We start from the raw sequence: 18,615 nt of genomic DNA on the forward strand, positions 1-18,615 counted from the left end.
CTGAGGGTTGCTGGGGGGAGGGGGGTTGGGGGAAGGGGGGTGGGGTTATGGACATTGGGGAGGGTATGTGCTATGGTGAGTGCTGTGAAGTGTGTAAACCTGGTGATTCACAGAGCTGTACCCCTGGGGATAAAAATAGATGTTTATAAAAAAAATAAAAAATTAAAAAAAAAAAACTCAGTAAATGTCAAAAAGAAAAGGAGAGAAGTTGGCGGGGAAGTAGGAGGACGCACTGTTTCAACCTGTACCCTAAAGTGAGCTGATTACCTACCAAAGAACTCTGATCACCCATGAAATCAGCCCGATATTAGAATTATACACATCTGGATCTCTACAGGGACAGAAGATGCCAGTGGGCAGGTAAAGCTGAGTGGGAACATCGGACTGATATCAAAAGATAAACAAAAGGGGGAGGGAGCCACCGGAAGTGACCCATTAGAAAGTAATACCCCAATACGAGAGAGCCTTGTAACTGGGGACCAGCATTAACTTGGAGTCTGGTTGAAAGCACTGAATAAGAGCAAAGGATCATGGGGGGAAATTGTGGGAATCGGGGCAGTTAGGGAAAGGGGCTTAAGTCCCCGGACCCAGGACAGCCACCCCTGGCACTGAGCCAGAGAGAGTGAGGTGGAGAATCCAGGTCTTGGTCTCTGAGCCACAAGCTGTCTGAAAGCACGTGGGGTCTGGCTCGCATGAGGATCTGGGAGCCTTGCCAGCAGACAGAAGCATAGACTATAGACTTTTTGCAGTCCCCACGCATGTGCTGTGCTGTGCTGTGCTATCAGATCCTGAGTCGCGCTCCACACCCTCCCCTGAGAGAGGTGTAGGCAGGCGCCAGCCCGGCGCTCTCAGACCCGGAAAGTTTGAGTACTCCCCAGCCCGGGCCAGCAGGAAAATCTCAGTGTGCGATCACTGCTTGGAACCTCTCTGGAGGTCTGGAGCTGCCCAGACAGCTGCTGCTGTCATGGTTTTGGGTATAAGCAGGAGTTCCCGTGTCCCCAGGGACCGCAACTCAGAAAGTGTTCTGCCAGCAGCTGAGGGGGAACTTATGTGCTCTGCAGCACCCAGAGGGGAGCAGACAGGCTTCTCTCTGAGAAGGAGGTCTGGGTGCAGTTTGATTTCCTCTACAACTCCAAAAACCATCAAAAGGTGCCAAGGCGAGAGAAAACAAACAAACAAACATAAAAACCTGCAGAGAACAAAAGCCTGAAAAACGGGTTTCCTCAGAGCGCACCCCCTGAGGGGGGCAGGGGGACTTAACTCAGGGAACACTCCCTGAAAACCTGAATGGCAGGCCCCTCCCCCAGAAAGCCAACTGGGGGGAAAAAAAAGACAAGGGAACAACCACCACTATTTTATAGATACAACTTTTATTTTTAATTCATTCCCACTATTCTGGTTCATTTTTTTTATATACAGATAATTTTTTAACCTATTTACCATCACAGTGAGATGTCTAGTACATCAAATTCCATAATAACCTTTTAACCTGAACTTTTTGATACATATACTCGTGTTTTTCTTTTGCTTTTCTATTATTTAATTTTTTTAAATTTTATTTTAGTTTAGTTTAGTTGATTTTTTTTTACTTTTATTTTTTAATATTCATGTAGAGTTAAACTTCAAGGTAATCCTCTTTACCCAATCAATGCTACCCCTATGGGTAAACCAATTTTTAATCGCCCTTCATCTTAGGAAAGGTGAGTCCTTTAACAAAGATATCAAGATACATCCAGGAAAAATCAAAATTACCTTCCTCACCCACACAGAATTTATAACCACTCTCCCAACATTTCTTTTTCTGCCAGTGTTTCTGTGTATTTGTGGTTGTCCTGATAGTATATAAATCTTATACTTGGGGTTCTTTTTGATGAGGGTTTTTGTTGTTGTTGTTGTTGTTTTTGCTTTTATATATATATTTTTTCTCTTGTCATATACTTTTATCAATCTTTTTGTTTGTTTTTGTTTGTATACTTCATAAATCTTACCTTGGGGCCCATTTGGGCTGAGCCTTCCCTTTCATCTTTCTTTTTTTTTTCCCTGTCTCTCTCTCTCTCTTTTCTCTCTTTCTTATTTCTTTTGTTTGGGTGGGGACTTCTGATTGCACAGAAGCATTGCAGGGTGCACCTTGACTGCACCACAGGCAATACATCACCTACATCCATTCAGCCATCTCTCACCAAATTGACTAGGAGAAGGAATGCCCAACAGAAAAAAAATTCAGAGGGCGGGCCTTCCACAACAGAGCTAATGGCTATCGACTTAGACAATATGTCAGAAAGGGAATTCATGCTACCATTTATCCAGGCAATAGCTAGGTTGGAGAGAGCCATGGATGACAAAACGGAATTTATTAAGGCAGAACTGAAAGCCACCAGGGATGATGTTCACAATGTTAGGGCAGAACTGAGCCACCAGGGATGCTGTTCACAATGCTCTCAATGAGTTCCAATCTTATCTAAATTCACTAAAAGCTAGGGTAATTGAGACAGAAGATAGAATTAGTAACCTACAGGACAAACAGAAAGGATCGGGAGGAAGCGTGGAACAAATAGCTTAGAAGCCACAAAAACAGAATCAGGAAAATAAATGATGACATGAAACGTTCCAACGTCAAAATTATTGGAATCCCTGAAGGGGAGGAGACAGAAAGAAGTCTAGAAGATATAGAGGAACAAGTTCTCCATGAAAATTTTCCCAATCTCACAAATGGAACCAGCGTTCATGTACTAGAGACAGAACTGTCTCCCCCCAAGATTATAGATTATCAAAAGTCCTCGAGACACCTAATAGTAAAAATGAGGAATTATAATTGTAGGCAGGCCCTCTTGAAGGCAGCTAGGACAAAGAAGCTCCTTACGTAAGAGGAGAGCCCATCAGAATAACTTCAGACTTATCCACAGAAACCTGGCAAGCCAGAAAAGGCTGGCAAGATATATTCAGGGCAATAAATGAGAAGAACATGCAGCCAAGAATACTTTATCCAGCAAGACTGACATTCAAAATGGATGGAGAGATAAAGAGTTTCCAAGACCGGCAAGGCTTAAAAGAGTATGAGACCACCAAGCCGTCCTTGCAGGAAATATTAAGGGGGATTCTTTAAAAGAGAAAAAATCCTAAGAATATCATTGAACAGAAATATAGAGACAATCTACAGAAAGAAAGACTTCAAAAGTAACACGATGTCAATAAAAACGTATCTATCAATAATCACTCTCCATGTGAATGGCTGAAATGCGCTCATAAAATGACATAGGGTTGCTGATTGGATAAAACGACAGGACCCATCCATATGTTGTCTACAAGAGACCCACTTTGAACCTAAGACTGAAAGTGAAGGGATGGAGAAGCATCTTTCATGCCAATGGGCCTCAAAAGAAGGCCAGGGTAGCGATTCTCATATCAGATGAATTAGATTTTAAATGAAAGACTGTAGTCAGAGATAAAGGAGGACACTACATAGTTCTAAAAGGGACTATCCCCCAAGATGATCTAACAATTGTAAATATCTATGCCGCCAATATGGGAGCAGCCAATTACATAAGAAAACTATTAATCAAGATCGAGAGTCATATTGATATAAATACATTAATAGTAGGAGAACTTAACATGCCTCTCTCAGTAATAGATAATCCAAGCAGAAAATCAATAAACAAGAGCATTGAATGACACACTGGACCAGATGGATCTCATAGATATATACAGAACATTCCACACTAAAGCAACAGAATACTCATTCTTTTCAAATGCACACGGAACCTTCTCAAGAATAGACCACAAGAGGAGTCAAGATGGCGGAGAAGTAGCAGGCTGAGACTACTTCAGCTAACAGGAAATCAGCTAGATAGCTTATCTAAAGATTGCAAACACCTTCAAATCCATCGGCAGATCGAAGAGAAGAAGAACAGCAATTCTGGAAACAGAAGAACAACCACTTTCTGAAAGGTAGGACTGGCGGAGAAGTAAATCCAAAGCGACGGGAAGATAGACCCCAGAGGGAGGGGCCGGATCCCGGCAAGCAGCAGAGCAACGGAGCACAAAATCAGGACTTTTAAAAGTCTGTTCCTCTGAGGGACACCGCTCCAGAGGCTAAACCAGGGCGAAGCCCACACGGGTCAGCGTGGCCTCAGGTCCTGCAGGGTCAGAGAAGGATCAGGGGTGTCTGAGTGTCGCGGAGCTTGAGGGTATTGGAACAGGAAAACCAGCTACAGAGACAGAGCCGACAGTAAGCTCACAGCTCGGGGTTACCTGGAACCATCTGCAGGCTCGGTGAGCTCGGAGCGCGGCGGGAGGTGAGGCAGAGGGGAGTAACTGGGCGCTGTTCTCTGAGGGCGCACTGAGGAGTGGGGCCCCTGGCTCTCGGCTCCTCTGGGCTGGAGACCAGGAGGCCGCCATTTGTATTCCCGTCCTCCGGAACTCTACGGAAAGCGCTCAGTGAGCAAAAGCTCCTAAAAGCAAACCCCAGCAGATTACTCAACCTCTGGTAAGGGCAGTGCAATTCTGCCTGGGGCATAGACACTTGAGAATCACTACAACAGGCCCCTCCCCCAGAAGATCAACACGAAACACAGCCAAGACCAAGTTCGCCTACCAAGAAGTGCGGTTTCAATACCAAGGAGAGCAGCAGAATTCAAGAGGAGGAGAAAGCAAAGCACGTAACTCATGGCTTTTTACCTGTGATTTTTTTAGTCTTGCAGTTAATTTAATTTTTTTCTTTTTCATTTTTTTTCTCTTCTTCTGCTAAATTTTTTTAAATTTTAACCTTTTCTTTTTTAACGTCTTTAACTAGTTTATGTAATATATATATATATTTTTTATTTTTCTTTATTCGTTTTCTTTTTTAAAAAATTCTTTTCTTTTCTTTTTTTTTCTTTTTTTTCGAACCTCTTTTTATCCCCTTTGTCCCCCGTCACTATTTGGGATCTCTTCTGATTTGGTTAAAGCATATTTTCCTGGAGTTGTTGCCACCCTTTTAGTATTTTACTTGCTCCTTCATATACTCTTATCTGTACAAAATGACAAGGGGGAAAAATTCACCACAAAAAAAAGAAGAGGCAGTACTGAAGTCTAGGGACCTAATCAATACAGACATTGGTAATATGTCAGATCTAGAATTCAGAATGACAATTCTCAAGGTTCTAGCCGGGCTCAAAAAAGGCATGGAAGATATTAGAGAAACCCTCTCAGGAGATATAAAAGCTCTTTCTGGAGAAATAAAAGAACTAAAATCTAACCAAGTTGAAATCAAAAAAGCTATTAATGAGGTGCAATAAAAAATGGAGGCTCTCACTGCTAGGGTAAATGAGGCAGAAGAAAGAATTAGTGATACAGAAGACCAAATGACAGAGAATAAAGAAGCTGACCAAAAGACGGACAAACAGCTACTGAACCATGAGGGGAGAATTTGAGAGATAAGTGACACCATAAGAAGAAACAACATTAGAATAATTGGGATTCCAGAAGAAGAAGAAAGAGAGAGGGGAGCAGAAGGTATACTGGAGAGAATTATTTGGGAGAATTTCCCCAATATGGCAAAGGGAACAAACATCAAAATTCAGGAGGTTCAGAGAGCGTCCCGCAAAATCAATAAGAATAGGCCCAACCCTGTCACCTAATAGTAAAACTTACAAGTCTCAGTGACAAAGAGAAAATCCTGAAAGCAGCCCGGGAAAAGAAGTCTGTAACATACAATGGTAAAAATATTAGATTGGCAGCTGACTTATCCACAGAGACCTGGCAGGCCAGAAAGAGCTGGCATGATATTTTCAGAGCACTAAACGAGAAAAACATGCAGCCGAGAATACTATATCCAGCTAGGCTATCATTGAAAATAGAAGGAGAGATTAAAAGCTTCCAGGACAAACAAAAACTGAAAGAATTTGCAAAACACCAAACCAGCTCTACAGGAAATATTGAAAGGGGTCCTCTAAGCAAAGAGAGAGCCTACAAGTGGTAGATCAGTTAGGAACAGAGACAATATACAGTAATAGTCACCTTACAGGCAATACAATGGCATTAAATTCAATCTCTCAATAGTTACCCTGAATGTTAATGGGCTAAAATGCCCCAATCAAAAGACACAGGGTATCAGAATGGATAAAAAAACAAAACCCATCGGGCGCCTGGGTGGCTCAGTGGGTTGTGCCGCTGCCTTCGGCTCAGGTCATGATCTCAGGGTCCTGGGATCGAGTCCCGCATCGGGCTCTCTGCTCAGCAGGGAGCCTGCTTCCTCCTCTCTCTCTCTCTCTCTGCCTGCCTCTCTACCTACTTGTGGTCTCTCTCTGTCAAATAAATAAACAAAATCTTTAAAAAAAAAAAACCCATCTATATGTTGCCTCCAATAAACTCATTTTAAGCCCAAAGACATCTCCAGATTTAAAGTGAGGGGTGGAAAAGAATTTACCATGCTAATGGACATCAGAAAAAAGCAGGAGTGGCAATCCTTATATGAGATCAATTAGATTTTAAGCCAAAGACTATAATAAGAGATGAGGAAGGACACTATATCATACTCAAAGTGTCTGTCCAACAAGAAGATCTAACAATTTTAAATATCTATGCCCCCAACATGGGAGCAGCCAACTATATAAACCAATTAATAAAAAAAATCAAAGAAACACATCAACAATAATACAAAAATAGTAGGGGACTTTAATACTCCCTTCACTGAAATGTACAGATCATCCAAGCAAAAGATCAGCAAGGAAATAAAGGCCTTAAATGACACACTGGACCAGATGGACATCACAGATATATTCAGAACATTTCATCCCAAAGCAAAAGAATACACATTCTTCTCGAGTGAACATGGAACATTCTCCAGAATAGATCACATCCTCGGTCCTAAATCAGGACTCAGCCAGTATCAAAAGATTGGGACCATTCCCTGCATATTTTCAGACCACAGTGCTCTGAAGCTAAACCCAACCACAAGAGGAAGTTTGTAAATAACCCAAATACATGGAGACTAAACAGCATCCTTCTAAAGAATGCATGGGTCAAACGGGAAATTAAAGAAGAATTGAAAAAATCATGGAAACAAATGATAATGAAAATACAACGGTTCAAAATCTGTGGGACACAACCAAGGCAGTCCTGAGAGGAAAATATATAGTTCAAGAAACAAGAAAGGTCTCAGGTACACAACCTAACCCTACACCTAAAGGAGCTGGAGAAAGAACAAGAAAGAAACCCTAAGCCCAGCAGGAGAAGAGAAATCATAAAGATCAGAGCAGAAATCAATGAAATAGAAACCAAAAAAACAATAGAGCAAATCAACGAAACTAGGAGCTGGTTCTTTGAAAGAATTAATAAAATTGACAAGTCCCTGGCGAGACTTATCAAAAAGAAAAGAGAAAGGACCCAAATAAATAAAATCATGAATGAAAGAGGAGAGATCACAACTAACACCAAAGAAATACAAACTATTATAAGAACATACTATGAGCAACTCTACGGCAATAAATTTGACAATCTGGAAGAAATGGATGCATTCCTAGAAACATATAAACTACCACAACTGAACCAGGAAGAAATAGAAAGCCTAAACGGACACATAACCAGTAAGGAGATTGAAACAGTCATTAAAAATCTCCAAACAAAAGCCCAGGGCCAGATGGCTTCCCGGGGGAATTCTACCAAACATTTAAAGAAGAACTAATTCCTATTCTCCTGAAACTGTTCCAAAAAATAGAAATGGAAGGAAAACTTCCAAACTCATTTTATGAGGCCAGCATCACCTTGATCCCAAAACCAGACAAGGATCCCATAAAAAAGGAGAGCTATAGACCAATATCCTTGATGAACACAGATGCGAAAATTCTCACCAAAATACTAGCCAATAGGATTCAACAGTACATTAAAAGGATTATTCACCACGACTAAGTGGGATTTATTCCAGGGCTGCAAGGTTGGTTCAACATCTGCAAATCAGTCAATGTGATACAACACATCAATAAAAGAAAGAACAAGAACCATATGATACTCTCAATAGATGCTGAAGAAGCATTTGACAAAGTACAGCATCCCTTCCTGATCAAAACTCTTCAAAGTGTAGGGATAGAGGGGACATACCTCAATATCATCAAAGCCATCTATGAAAAACCCACCGCAAATATCATTCTCAATGGAGAAAAACTAAAAGCTTTTCCACTAAGGTCAGGAACACGGCAGGGATGTCCATTATCACCACTGCTATTCAATATAGTACTAGAAGTCCTAGCCTCAGCAATCAGACAACAAAAGGAAATTAAAGGCATCCAAATCAGCAAAGAAGAAGTCAAATTATCACTCTTCGCAGATGATATGGTACTATATGTGGAAAACCCAAAAGACTCCACTCCAAAACTGCTAGAACTTGTACAGGAATTCAGTAAAGTGTCAGGATATAAATTCAATGCACAGAAATCAGTTGCATTTCTCTACACCAACAACAAGACAGAAGAAAGAGAAATTAAGGAGTCAATCCCATTTACAATTGCACCCAAAACCATAAGATACCTAGGAATAAACCTAACCAAAGAGGCACAGAATCTATACTCAGAAAACTATAAAGTACTCATGAAAGAAATTGAGGAAGACACAAAGAAATGGAAAAATGTTCCATGCTCCTGGATTGGAAGAATAAATATTGTGAAAATGTCTACGCTACCTAAAGCAATCTACATATTTAATGCAATTCCTATCAAAGTACCATCCATCTTTTTCAAAGAAATGGAACAAATAATTCTAAAATTTATATGGAACCAGAAAAGACTCGAATAGTCAAAGGGATATTGAAAAAGAAAGCCAAAGTTGGTGGCATCACAATTCCGGACTTCAAGCTCTATTATAAAGCTATCATCATCAAGACAGCATGGTACTGGCACAAAAACAGACACATAGATCAATGGAACAGAATAGAGAGCCGAGAAATAGACCCTCAACTCTATGGTCAACTAATCTTCGACAAAGCAGGAAAGAATGTCCATTGGAAAAAAAACAGCCTGTTCAATATATGGTGTTGGGACAATTGGACAGCCACATGAAGAAAAATGAAATTGGACCATTTCCTTACACCACACACAAAAATAGACTCAAAATGGATGAAGGACCTCAATATGAGAAAGGAATCCATCAAAATCCTTGAGGAGAACAGGCAGCAACCTCCTCGACCTCAGCCGCAGCAACATCTTCCTAGAAACATTGCCAAAGGCAAGGGAAGCAAGGGCAAAAATGAACTATTGAGATTTCATCAAGATCAAAAGCTTTTGCACAACAAAGGAACCAGTTAACAAAATCAAAAGACAACTGACAGAATGGGAGAAGATATTTGCAAACGAAATATCAGATAAAGGACTAGTGTCGAAAATCTATAAAGAACTTAGCAAACTCAACACCCAAAGAACAAATAATCCAATCAAGAAATGGGCAGAGGACATGAACAGACATTTCTGCAAAGAAGATATCCAGATGGCCAACAGACACATGAAAAAGTGCTCCATATCACTTGGCATCAGGGAAATGCAAATCAAAACCACAATGAGATATCACCTCACACCAGTCAGAATGGCTAAAATCAACAAGTCAGGAAATGACAGATGCTGGCAAGGATGTAGAGAAAGGGGGACCCTCCTACACTGTTGATGGGAATGAAAGCTGGTGCAACCACTCTGGAAAACAGCATGGAGGTTCCTCAAAATGTTGAAAATAGAACTGCCCTATGACCCATCAATTGCACTACTAGGTATTTACCCTAAAGATACAAACGTAGTGATCCAAAGGGGCACGTGCACCCAAATGTTTATAGCAGCAATGTCCACAATAGCCAAACTATGGAAAGAACCTAGATGTCCATCAACAGATGAATGGATCAAGAAGATGTGGTATATATACACAATGGAATACTATGCAGCCATCAAAAGAAATGAAATCTTGCCATTTGCGACAACATGGCTGGAACTAGAGCGTATGATGCTTAGCAAAATAAGTCAAGCAGAGAAAGACAACTATCATATGATATCCCTGATATGTGGAAGTGGTGATGCAACATGGGGGCTTAAGTGGGTAGGAGAAAGATGGGATTGGGAGGGAGTCAAACCATAAGTGATTCTTAATCTCACAAAACAAACTGAGGGCTGCTGGGGGGAGGGGTGTTAAGAGAAGGGGGGTGGGGTTATGGACATTGGGGAGGGTATGTGCTTTGATGAGTAAACCTGGCGATTCACAGACCTGTACCCCTGGGGATAAAAATATATGTTTATAAAATTAAAAAATTAAAAAAAAAAGAATAGACCACATACTGGCTCATAAATCAGGACTCAACTGATACCAAAAGACTGAGATTATTCCTTGCATATTCTCAGAACACAATGCTTTGAAACTGGAGCTCAATCACAAGGAAAAGTTTGGAAGGAACTCAAATACCTGGAAGCTAAAGACCACCTTGTTTAAGAATGCTTGGATCAACCAGGTGATCAAAGAAGAACGTAAACAATTCATGGAAACAAATGAGAATGAAGACACTTCAGTCCAAAACCTATTAGATACAGCAAAGGCGGTCCTACGGGGGAAATACATAGCCATCCAAGCCTCCCTCAAAAAAACTGAAAAATCCAGAATACACCGGCTGTGTCTACACCTTAAAGAACTGGAGAATCAACAACAAATCAAACCAACTCCACACATAAGAAGGGAAATAATCAAGATTAGAGCAGAGATCAATGAGGTAGAAACCAGAGATACAGTAAATGTATCAATGAAACCAGTAGCTGGTTCTTTTTGAAAGAACAATAGCTGAGAATTTTCCAAAATAATGAACAATATCAAGTGGAATATTCAATATGTGCTAAAAATAAAAAAAACTAAGCAATTCAAAATCGATAAAAGACCTCAATGTGAGACAGGAATCCATCAGAATCCTAGAGGAGAACATAGGCAGTAATCTCTTCGATATCAGCCACAGCAACTTATTTCAAGATATGTCTCCAAAAGCAAAGGAAACAAAAGTGAAAATGAATTTTGGGGACTTCATCAAGATCAAAAGCTTCTGAACAACAAAGAAAGAGTCAACAAAACAAAGAGGCAACCCATGGAATGGGAGAAGATATTTGCAAATGACCATACAGACAAAAGGTTGATATCCAGGATCTATAAGGAACTCCTCAAACTCAACACACACAAAATAGACAATCATATCAAAAAATGGGCAGAAGATATGAACAGACACTTCTTCAATGAAGACATACAAATGGCTATCAGACACATGAAAAAATGTTCATCATCACTAGCCATCAGGGAGCTTCAAATTAAAACCACACTGAAATACCACCTTACACCAGTTAGAATGGCCAAAATTAGCAAGACAGGAAAAAACGTGTTTCGGAGAGAATGTGAAGAAAGGGGAACCCTCTTCCACTGTTGGTGGGAATGCAAGTTGGTGCAGCCTCTTTGGAAAACAATGTGGAGATTCCTCAAGAAATTAAAAATAGACCTTCCCTATGACCCTGCAACTGCACTACTGGGTATTTACCCCAAAGATACAGATGTCGTGAAAAGAAGGGCCATCTGTACCCCAATGTTTATAGCAGTAATGGCCACGGTCGCCAGACTGTGGAAAGAACCAAGATGCCCTTCAATGGACGAATGGATAAGGAAGATGCGGTCCATATACACTACGGAGTAGTATGCCTCCATCAGAAAGGACGAATACCCAACTTTTGTAGCAACATGGACGGGACTGGAAGTGATTATGCTGAGTGAAATAAGTCAAGCAGAGAGAATCAATTTTCATATGGTTTCACTTATTTGTGGAGCATAACAAATAACATGGAGGACACAGGGAGATGGAGAGGAGAAGGGAGTTGAGGGAAATTGGAAGGGGATGTGAACCATGAGAGACTATGGACTCTGAAAAACAATCTGAGGGTTTTGAAGGGGCAGGGGGTGGGAGGTTGGGGGAGCCAGGTGATGCTTATTAAGGAGGGCATGTATTGCATGGAGCACTGGGTATGGTGCCAAAACAATGAATTCTGTTTCGTTGAAAAGAATTTTTTTTTAAAAAATGTAAAGAAAAGAAAAGGAGAAATGGGTTCCATTATACAAGCAAATCACTTGACTTCTTTGAATTTCAGTTTTGTCATATATGAGAAATAAGTTGTGCTAGATGTAGTCTAAAGTCCCAATGGTATAATTTCTTCTACTTAGTTCCAATTTGATCTTAAGAAAAATCTTTTTCTCGTCCACTTGAGTCCCTCTGGACACTTAGAGTCATTAAAGAGATCTTCAGAAGGATTTCAGAAACTGTTTCTGAAACAACAATTTTGAGAGCATTCTTTTTGTGTTAGTGATGTGAGTGTATAAAATGCATAAGAGATACATTTCACAGAGCAATCCAAGTCACTGTTGTTATTAAGAACATGCATGATGGGCACCTGGGTGGCTCAGTGGGTTAAGCCTCTGCCTTTGGCTCAGGTCCTGATCTCAGGGTCCTGGGATTGAGCCCCGCATCAGGCTCTCTACTCAGCGGGGAGCCTGTTTCTCCCTCTCTCTGCCTCCTTCTGCTCTGCCTACTTGTGATCTCCCCCTCTGTGTCAAATAAATCAATAAGATCTTTAAAGAAAAAGAACATGTATGAGAAGTCAGAAGTACAGGATTTGAACTTCTAATCAGTCGTGTGTTAGCCAAGTGTCCCTCTGTAAACTATTTCAGTTTCCTTGTTTGTAAAAAGATGATGGTGACAGTCACCAATAAGTAGCCTCACCTCTTTTTGCTAATTGATGGAGTTCAGATAGAGGAGAGAGAGAGCCCCCTTCCACACATCCCTTACATTCCATCGACAACCAGGCTTGACTTAGTCAGCCTTCTTTAGGTAAAAAATTAAATGTTGCATTTTATAGAAAAGTAGACTAGCACTTGGAAATTGATCATGCAGCATGCATACTTTTTACTGTTAAGTACTGGTGATAATATATTGTACACCTCTAAATTTAGATGTACACCAGAATGAAGTCTGGGCAAGTGTCTTTACATTGGGTAGGTGGAACAAAATCACTTTACACTTAGCCTGATAGGGCACATAGAGACTTTAAAGCCAGCAGGGAAGATTATTAAACTATTGAGTAGAAAAACATTTTCCCATTACATCAATACATTTTTTTTTCAAGGATATACTTTGAAACTGTGGGAAGCAGTTAAGAAAACACTTGGGAGGGGTGTCTGGGTGGCTCAGTGGGTTAAAGCCTCTGCATCTGGCTCTGGTCATGACCTCAGGGTCCTGGGATGAAGCCCCGCACCATGCTCTCTGCTCGGCGGGGAAACTGCTTCCTCCCTCTCTCTCTGCCTGCCTCTCTGCCTACTTGTGATCTCTGTCTGTCAAATAAATAAAATCTTTAAAAATAAAAAAAGAAAGAAAGAAAGTATGAGGAATGGAAATGCATTTTAGGAAAAAAAAAAAAAAGAAAGCACTTGGGAGCTTTAGGAACTCTTTGGGGTTTAGCTTTTTCTTTTGATCCATTAGTATAGTACAATGACTAAAAGAATGGGCCCAGTAGCCAAAATGCAAGTCATAAACTGTTGTGTGACTTTTGTCAAGGCACTTAATTTATCGGAGTCTCCAGTCACTTCTGGAAAATGGGGATAATAATAATACCTACCTAATACAGTAGTTCTAGAGACTGAGTTAATCAAGGCACTTAAAACGGCATATAAACTGGCATATAGGGAGCACTCGATGTTAGTTATTATTGTGATTAATATTTGTCAATTGTAAAATGCTATAGAAATCTTTGCCCACGCAGAGCTAGAAAAGCTATTTGCTTCACCATTTATTTCTAAGAACGGTGCTTAGCATTTCCCAGGGAAGAAATTGCTTTGCTATACAACGATGATAGTGAGGAATAGAGATGTGAAGAAAGAAGAAAGAATTTAGTAGAAAAATTAGATGAGATAGTTGAATATATAAGAAAAGGAAAAAGTTGATGACCCAGATTTTACTCCTAGGTGCTAACTCTGGAGCTGATCAATTTTCCTTTTTCAAATATAAAATTAAAATAAAACATTCTTCTATCTTCTCACAGGCTTTTCTGCATCAGTGTTTCCTGTGATCAAAGCTAGGTTTAACTCCAGGATCACTGCAGGAAAGAGTAGTGATTAAAAAATTGGACTCTGGAATAGCAAACACTGCTTTGAACACAGAACCAGGTCTTGTTAGCTGAGTAGCTTTGTACAACTTTCTACATCCCTCTGAGCCTTAATATTTTTTCTATAAATGAGGATAATAACATCCCCACAAAGATTTTCATTGAGACATAAACTGAGATAATACAGAGACCAAGCTTAGCACAGTGAATGGCATATAGTGAGTGCTTTAATACTGAGAAGACTGATGATAATTGCATGGAGGACCCCACTAAATTATAGACAGTTATATTAATGAATAATTATCATCATATGTTCCTTTTTATCAGTCAGAATATTATCTTTATCAAGAAAGAAAAGGAAGGAAAATTCACATAGAGACTTGAGGTCCCAGGTCACAGCATGCTTTTGGTGTCCACTGGTAAGTTCCCCTAGGCATGAAGATGGAGAGGCTTCCAAATATAAAAACACATGACAACTGTAAGAGTTAGGGTTTAGGCCTCCCTGGAAACTAAGAATCTGTCATATCCTATAGAAACAACCTGTTCCTTCTTTTATGTGTGTTTGAGTCCAACAATGTACACAACACCTGTGCAGAAAACCCCCTTGGTTACCTCTGACTATAACATGTAAACATACAAATACCATGTGTCTACTACCATGGCTCAGAGCTGGCAGAGAGGACACAGTTGTCTTACAGAACCACAGGGCCCCAGGCTAGCAACCAGAATGTCACAGCTAAAAGGCTGTGTGGTTACTTCTCTACTTCTTCCCATAGATCTAACCTCTGCCCTGTCTGACCTATTCTGTGCCTGGGGAATCTGAAGACTATTGATTCTATCTCCTGATTTTGCCCTCTGACTTTTGCTTAATTTTCCCTCGGTGCTAGGAGGAAATCAGAAGGCAGGAGCTAAGAGGGGTTAGGGTGTTTATCCTGCTCAATTCCTTTATCTGCCATAGTTCATATGTTCTTTTAAGGCCACAGCTCTTGTCAGGTCCACTCTGTTATTGCCAGTTTCCAGTGACACTGCTCTTTCTCATTGTCTTTGTAGACCTAGGAGTGGTAATTTATAGCTTCCTTCCCTGTTGGGACTATTACTTGTACTTGTAATAATGGGCCTTTGCTCCTAACAATAAATAATATTTCTATGTCCCTCAAATACATTCTTTCATGTGTTACTTAAATCTTTATTTTTCTTCTCACTTGCTTTCATAAGTTTGAGTGGAGGGAGTTTTTACTTATTTTTAGCAGTTGTAGAAGATGGGATTGTATGTGACACCTGCTGATGGAAGTCATTAAAACGAGTACTATAGGGGTGCCTGGGTGGCTCAGTGGGTTAAGCCCCTGCCTTTGGCTCAGGTCATGATCTCGGGGTCCTGGGACCGAGCCCTGCATCGGGCTCTCTGCTCAGCAGGGAGCCTGCTTCCTCCTCTCTCTCTGCCTGCTTCTCTGCTTGTGATCTCTGTCTGTCAAATAAATAAATAGAATCTTTTTTTTAAAAAAATGAGTACTATATAAAAGTCATACCCCTGAGTGTGGGTTTGTTCATTTTTATATGAAATATCTGATACCAAAAACTAGAAATAAAATCTCTCCCTTTTTCTATCCCAAGCCAGCTAGTGACTTAAGGTTAAAAAAAAAAAAAAAAAAGGCAATTGACACCATGTTGAGTTACCTTGTACCACACAACATCAGGCTCCTGATCGGACTTTTTAAAGTCATCCATGTCTGGGCAGGAGATCTCCTTTCTTTTAGTGACTTCAGATTTTTCTAAATAGCGTATTCTGCTATTGTAGCACAGGCCTGATTCATTCTCTGCAACAGTCAAGGACATTGATACCTTCATGCAATACGTCGAGTTTCTGTAGGAACGAGAAATAGCAAAACAGCTTTACTGGGTGTTTAAAACTTTATAAGCTATATATTTCAAGATGTTTACCTTTCCATATAGGACTTTGCCTAGAAATCAGAAACAACATCAAAACAACACAGAACAATTTTCCATTTCAACTGACAGGAAGATATAAAACAAAATGCCTCTGACCATCAAGTTGCTACATAGAACAGCTGTACCCATCTTATAAACTGTAAGACACTTGACTTCTTTCCCACATTGTCACACTGAAGATCTGATAGTGAAAACTTATAAGAAAGTCTGTAATTAGAGCTATAGTTTTTTCTGCCCTGTCCCTATGGCAAGTCCCTTCAAAGGTATTACAAGAGTTGTTTGATTTGTCATTGGTTTCAAACCCAACATTTACTTTTTAAAGATACATACCCCAAACCAGATCAACATACAGAATATACTTGTTAACTTAAATAGCGTTTTAAATTGTTTACTGAGATATGTCAGGGATCAAATTCTGGGTTCCTACAAAGAACAAATCCTAGTAGAATAATGTTGGTCTAGATTAATTGTATCCACCAACATTAGCATTATAAAGGAATTTCAACATTGAATTTTACCATAAGGCACTTTAGAAGTTGAGCATTAATTGGCTAACTCACGATGTAAGGGTATTTATGGAGTTCAATCCTGCTTTCATTACCTTACGTATGCCCCATGATTTTTCCTTATACTGACTAGGCTGCAGAACGTATCAATCACACAAAAGAAAACTGGAAAGTATGAGGAAGAGAGCAGAAGCACCTGGTAAGACTTAGAAGAAAGTCAATTATAAATCTTTTAGTGGGACATGTCAGGATATCTGTTCTAAACATCAAGGGATACCTGCTATTACAAAAACCAAGTGCCAGGGGCACTTCAAAACCAAGTGTTTTTATAGCCAAGGGATAGCAATCCTGAAAGATGGGATTAGCATGCCAGCCAATAATTCAAGACGACCTCAATAATTGTCAATATTCATACTATTTACTCATTGAAATTCCACAATATGCCAGATACACAAAATGCATAAGTGCAGAAGGTCACTGCCCATTGGGTTTACAAACGGAGTCAATCAAAATGACTACCACTCAAATTTCTAGTGACATTAATTACTGGCAAGTACTTCTGACTACGCCCATGTCTGTGTCATCTGAGTAGGATACTATCAAAGTACTCCCGTTCTAATGTTCAGATGCAACCCCATTACATAATGAAAATTGTGAGCTATTGCTTTTAGCTCACAATTTTATTGTCTCTTCCTCAGTGTAGGTTCCTAGATCCTAGGGATATGCCCACTGGGGATCAAATATAAGACCATTTAATTCTCTTGTTAGATGTCTGACAGCCCCTCTAAAAACCATGAAGCTAAAAACCACCAGAATAAGAAAAACAAAACAAAACAAAACAAAAATAGCCTAGGCAAGAGGATAAACTTTGGTGCAATTTGGTTCTTCTTGACCCAACCTTCAGTACTCTTGTGCTAAACATTTCCATGTATGTCTCCATGCTTCCTTTGAGGTCCTCCTACATAATCTGGCCTGTCATAATACTGTCCTTTACTTTTGGATACAGTCACAATGGCATTCCCTCTGTTCCTTATATATACTATACCACTTTGAGCTATGGGCTTGTACACTTGTGCTTCTCTCCAACCTTCTATCATTTGTTTATTTGTTAAATGTAAGCATGGATTTTTTTGCTTTTGTTCATCATTCTATCCCTGAGATCTAAATGAATAAACAGCAGATGTTCAGTAAATGCTAGTTGATTAGAAGAGAGGGCATCAAAGTATGTTGATTGATGAGACATGTCCTCTCTGTTTTACTTTTGCATCAATCCCCTCATGATACTAACCTCCCTTCCTCATTCTACAGATTCAGGTATTTGGCTGGTCAAATGTCACATTCCTTGTTTAAATATGATTCAGGATAATTTTGTAGGTATACTTGTACCACAAAGATAAGGATTAGTCACGTTTTATGCATCAGCATATTAACAAAGAAAGAATATACTAGTTACAAGTAAGAGACAAGGAGGACTAAGGTAGGAATAGGAAATGGAGGGAAGATAGATGGTCACAGTTTTTTTTTAAGGTATTGAACACAGAAGAAAGAATTACCTCTTGGATTTACAAAGTATTCTGAATAGTTCTTAATGTTACAGACTCCTCATATCTGCTCTATGGTATTCATCCCTACAGATGAAAGAGAATTACTTGTTAAATACCTTCCCATTATTATGGTGTGCCATCAAGGAAAGAAAGCTATTGACTTGCAGTCTCAACAATAAAAAAAGACAGAATGTCCAGTGCCCTGAAAGAAGCTTACTATTCCAAATATATTTAGCCCTGGGGGGGGGAAACATACTCTAAGTAAGGGACCAACATAATACAGTGGTTTCTTAACAAAGCACCAGCTTTGAACTAAGATCCACTGGGTTCAACTAGTTCTGTGTCCTTGAACAAATAATGTAAAATCTTTCAGTCTCAGTTTCTTCAGTTGACAAATGAGGATAAGAAAATCTTTATGGGGGCGCCTGGGTGGCTCAGTGGGTTAAGCCTCTACCTTCGGCTCAGGTCATGATCCCAGGGGCCTGGGATCGCGTCCCGCAT

The 18,615-nt window shown here is 39.9% G+C and overlaps 1 protein-coding gene across 1 annotated transcript in view; it reads right to left on the reverse strand.

The window, feature by feature from the left end:
* Nucleotides 1–18,615, reverse strand: part of IL1RAPL2 (interleukin 1 receptor accessory protein like 2) — a 610,158-nt gene that overhangs the window by 546,835 nt on the left and 44,708 nt on the right. Inside the window, exon 2 of the mRNA XM_059385200.1 lies at nucleotides 15,792–15,978. Coding sequence (XP_059241183.1) covers nucleotides 15,792–15,978 — 187 coding nt within the window. The remainder of the gene's footprint in view (nucleotides 1–15,791; nucleotides 15,979–18,615) is intronic.

This window comes from Mustela nigripes, chromosome X (assembly GCF_022355385.1).
Source record: "Mustela nigripes isolate SB6536 chromosome X, MUSNIG.SB6536, whole genome shotgun sequence".
NCBI classification, from domain to species: Eukaryota; Metazoa; Chordata; class Mammalia; order Carnivora; family Mustelidae; genus Mustela; species Mustela nigripes.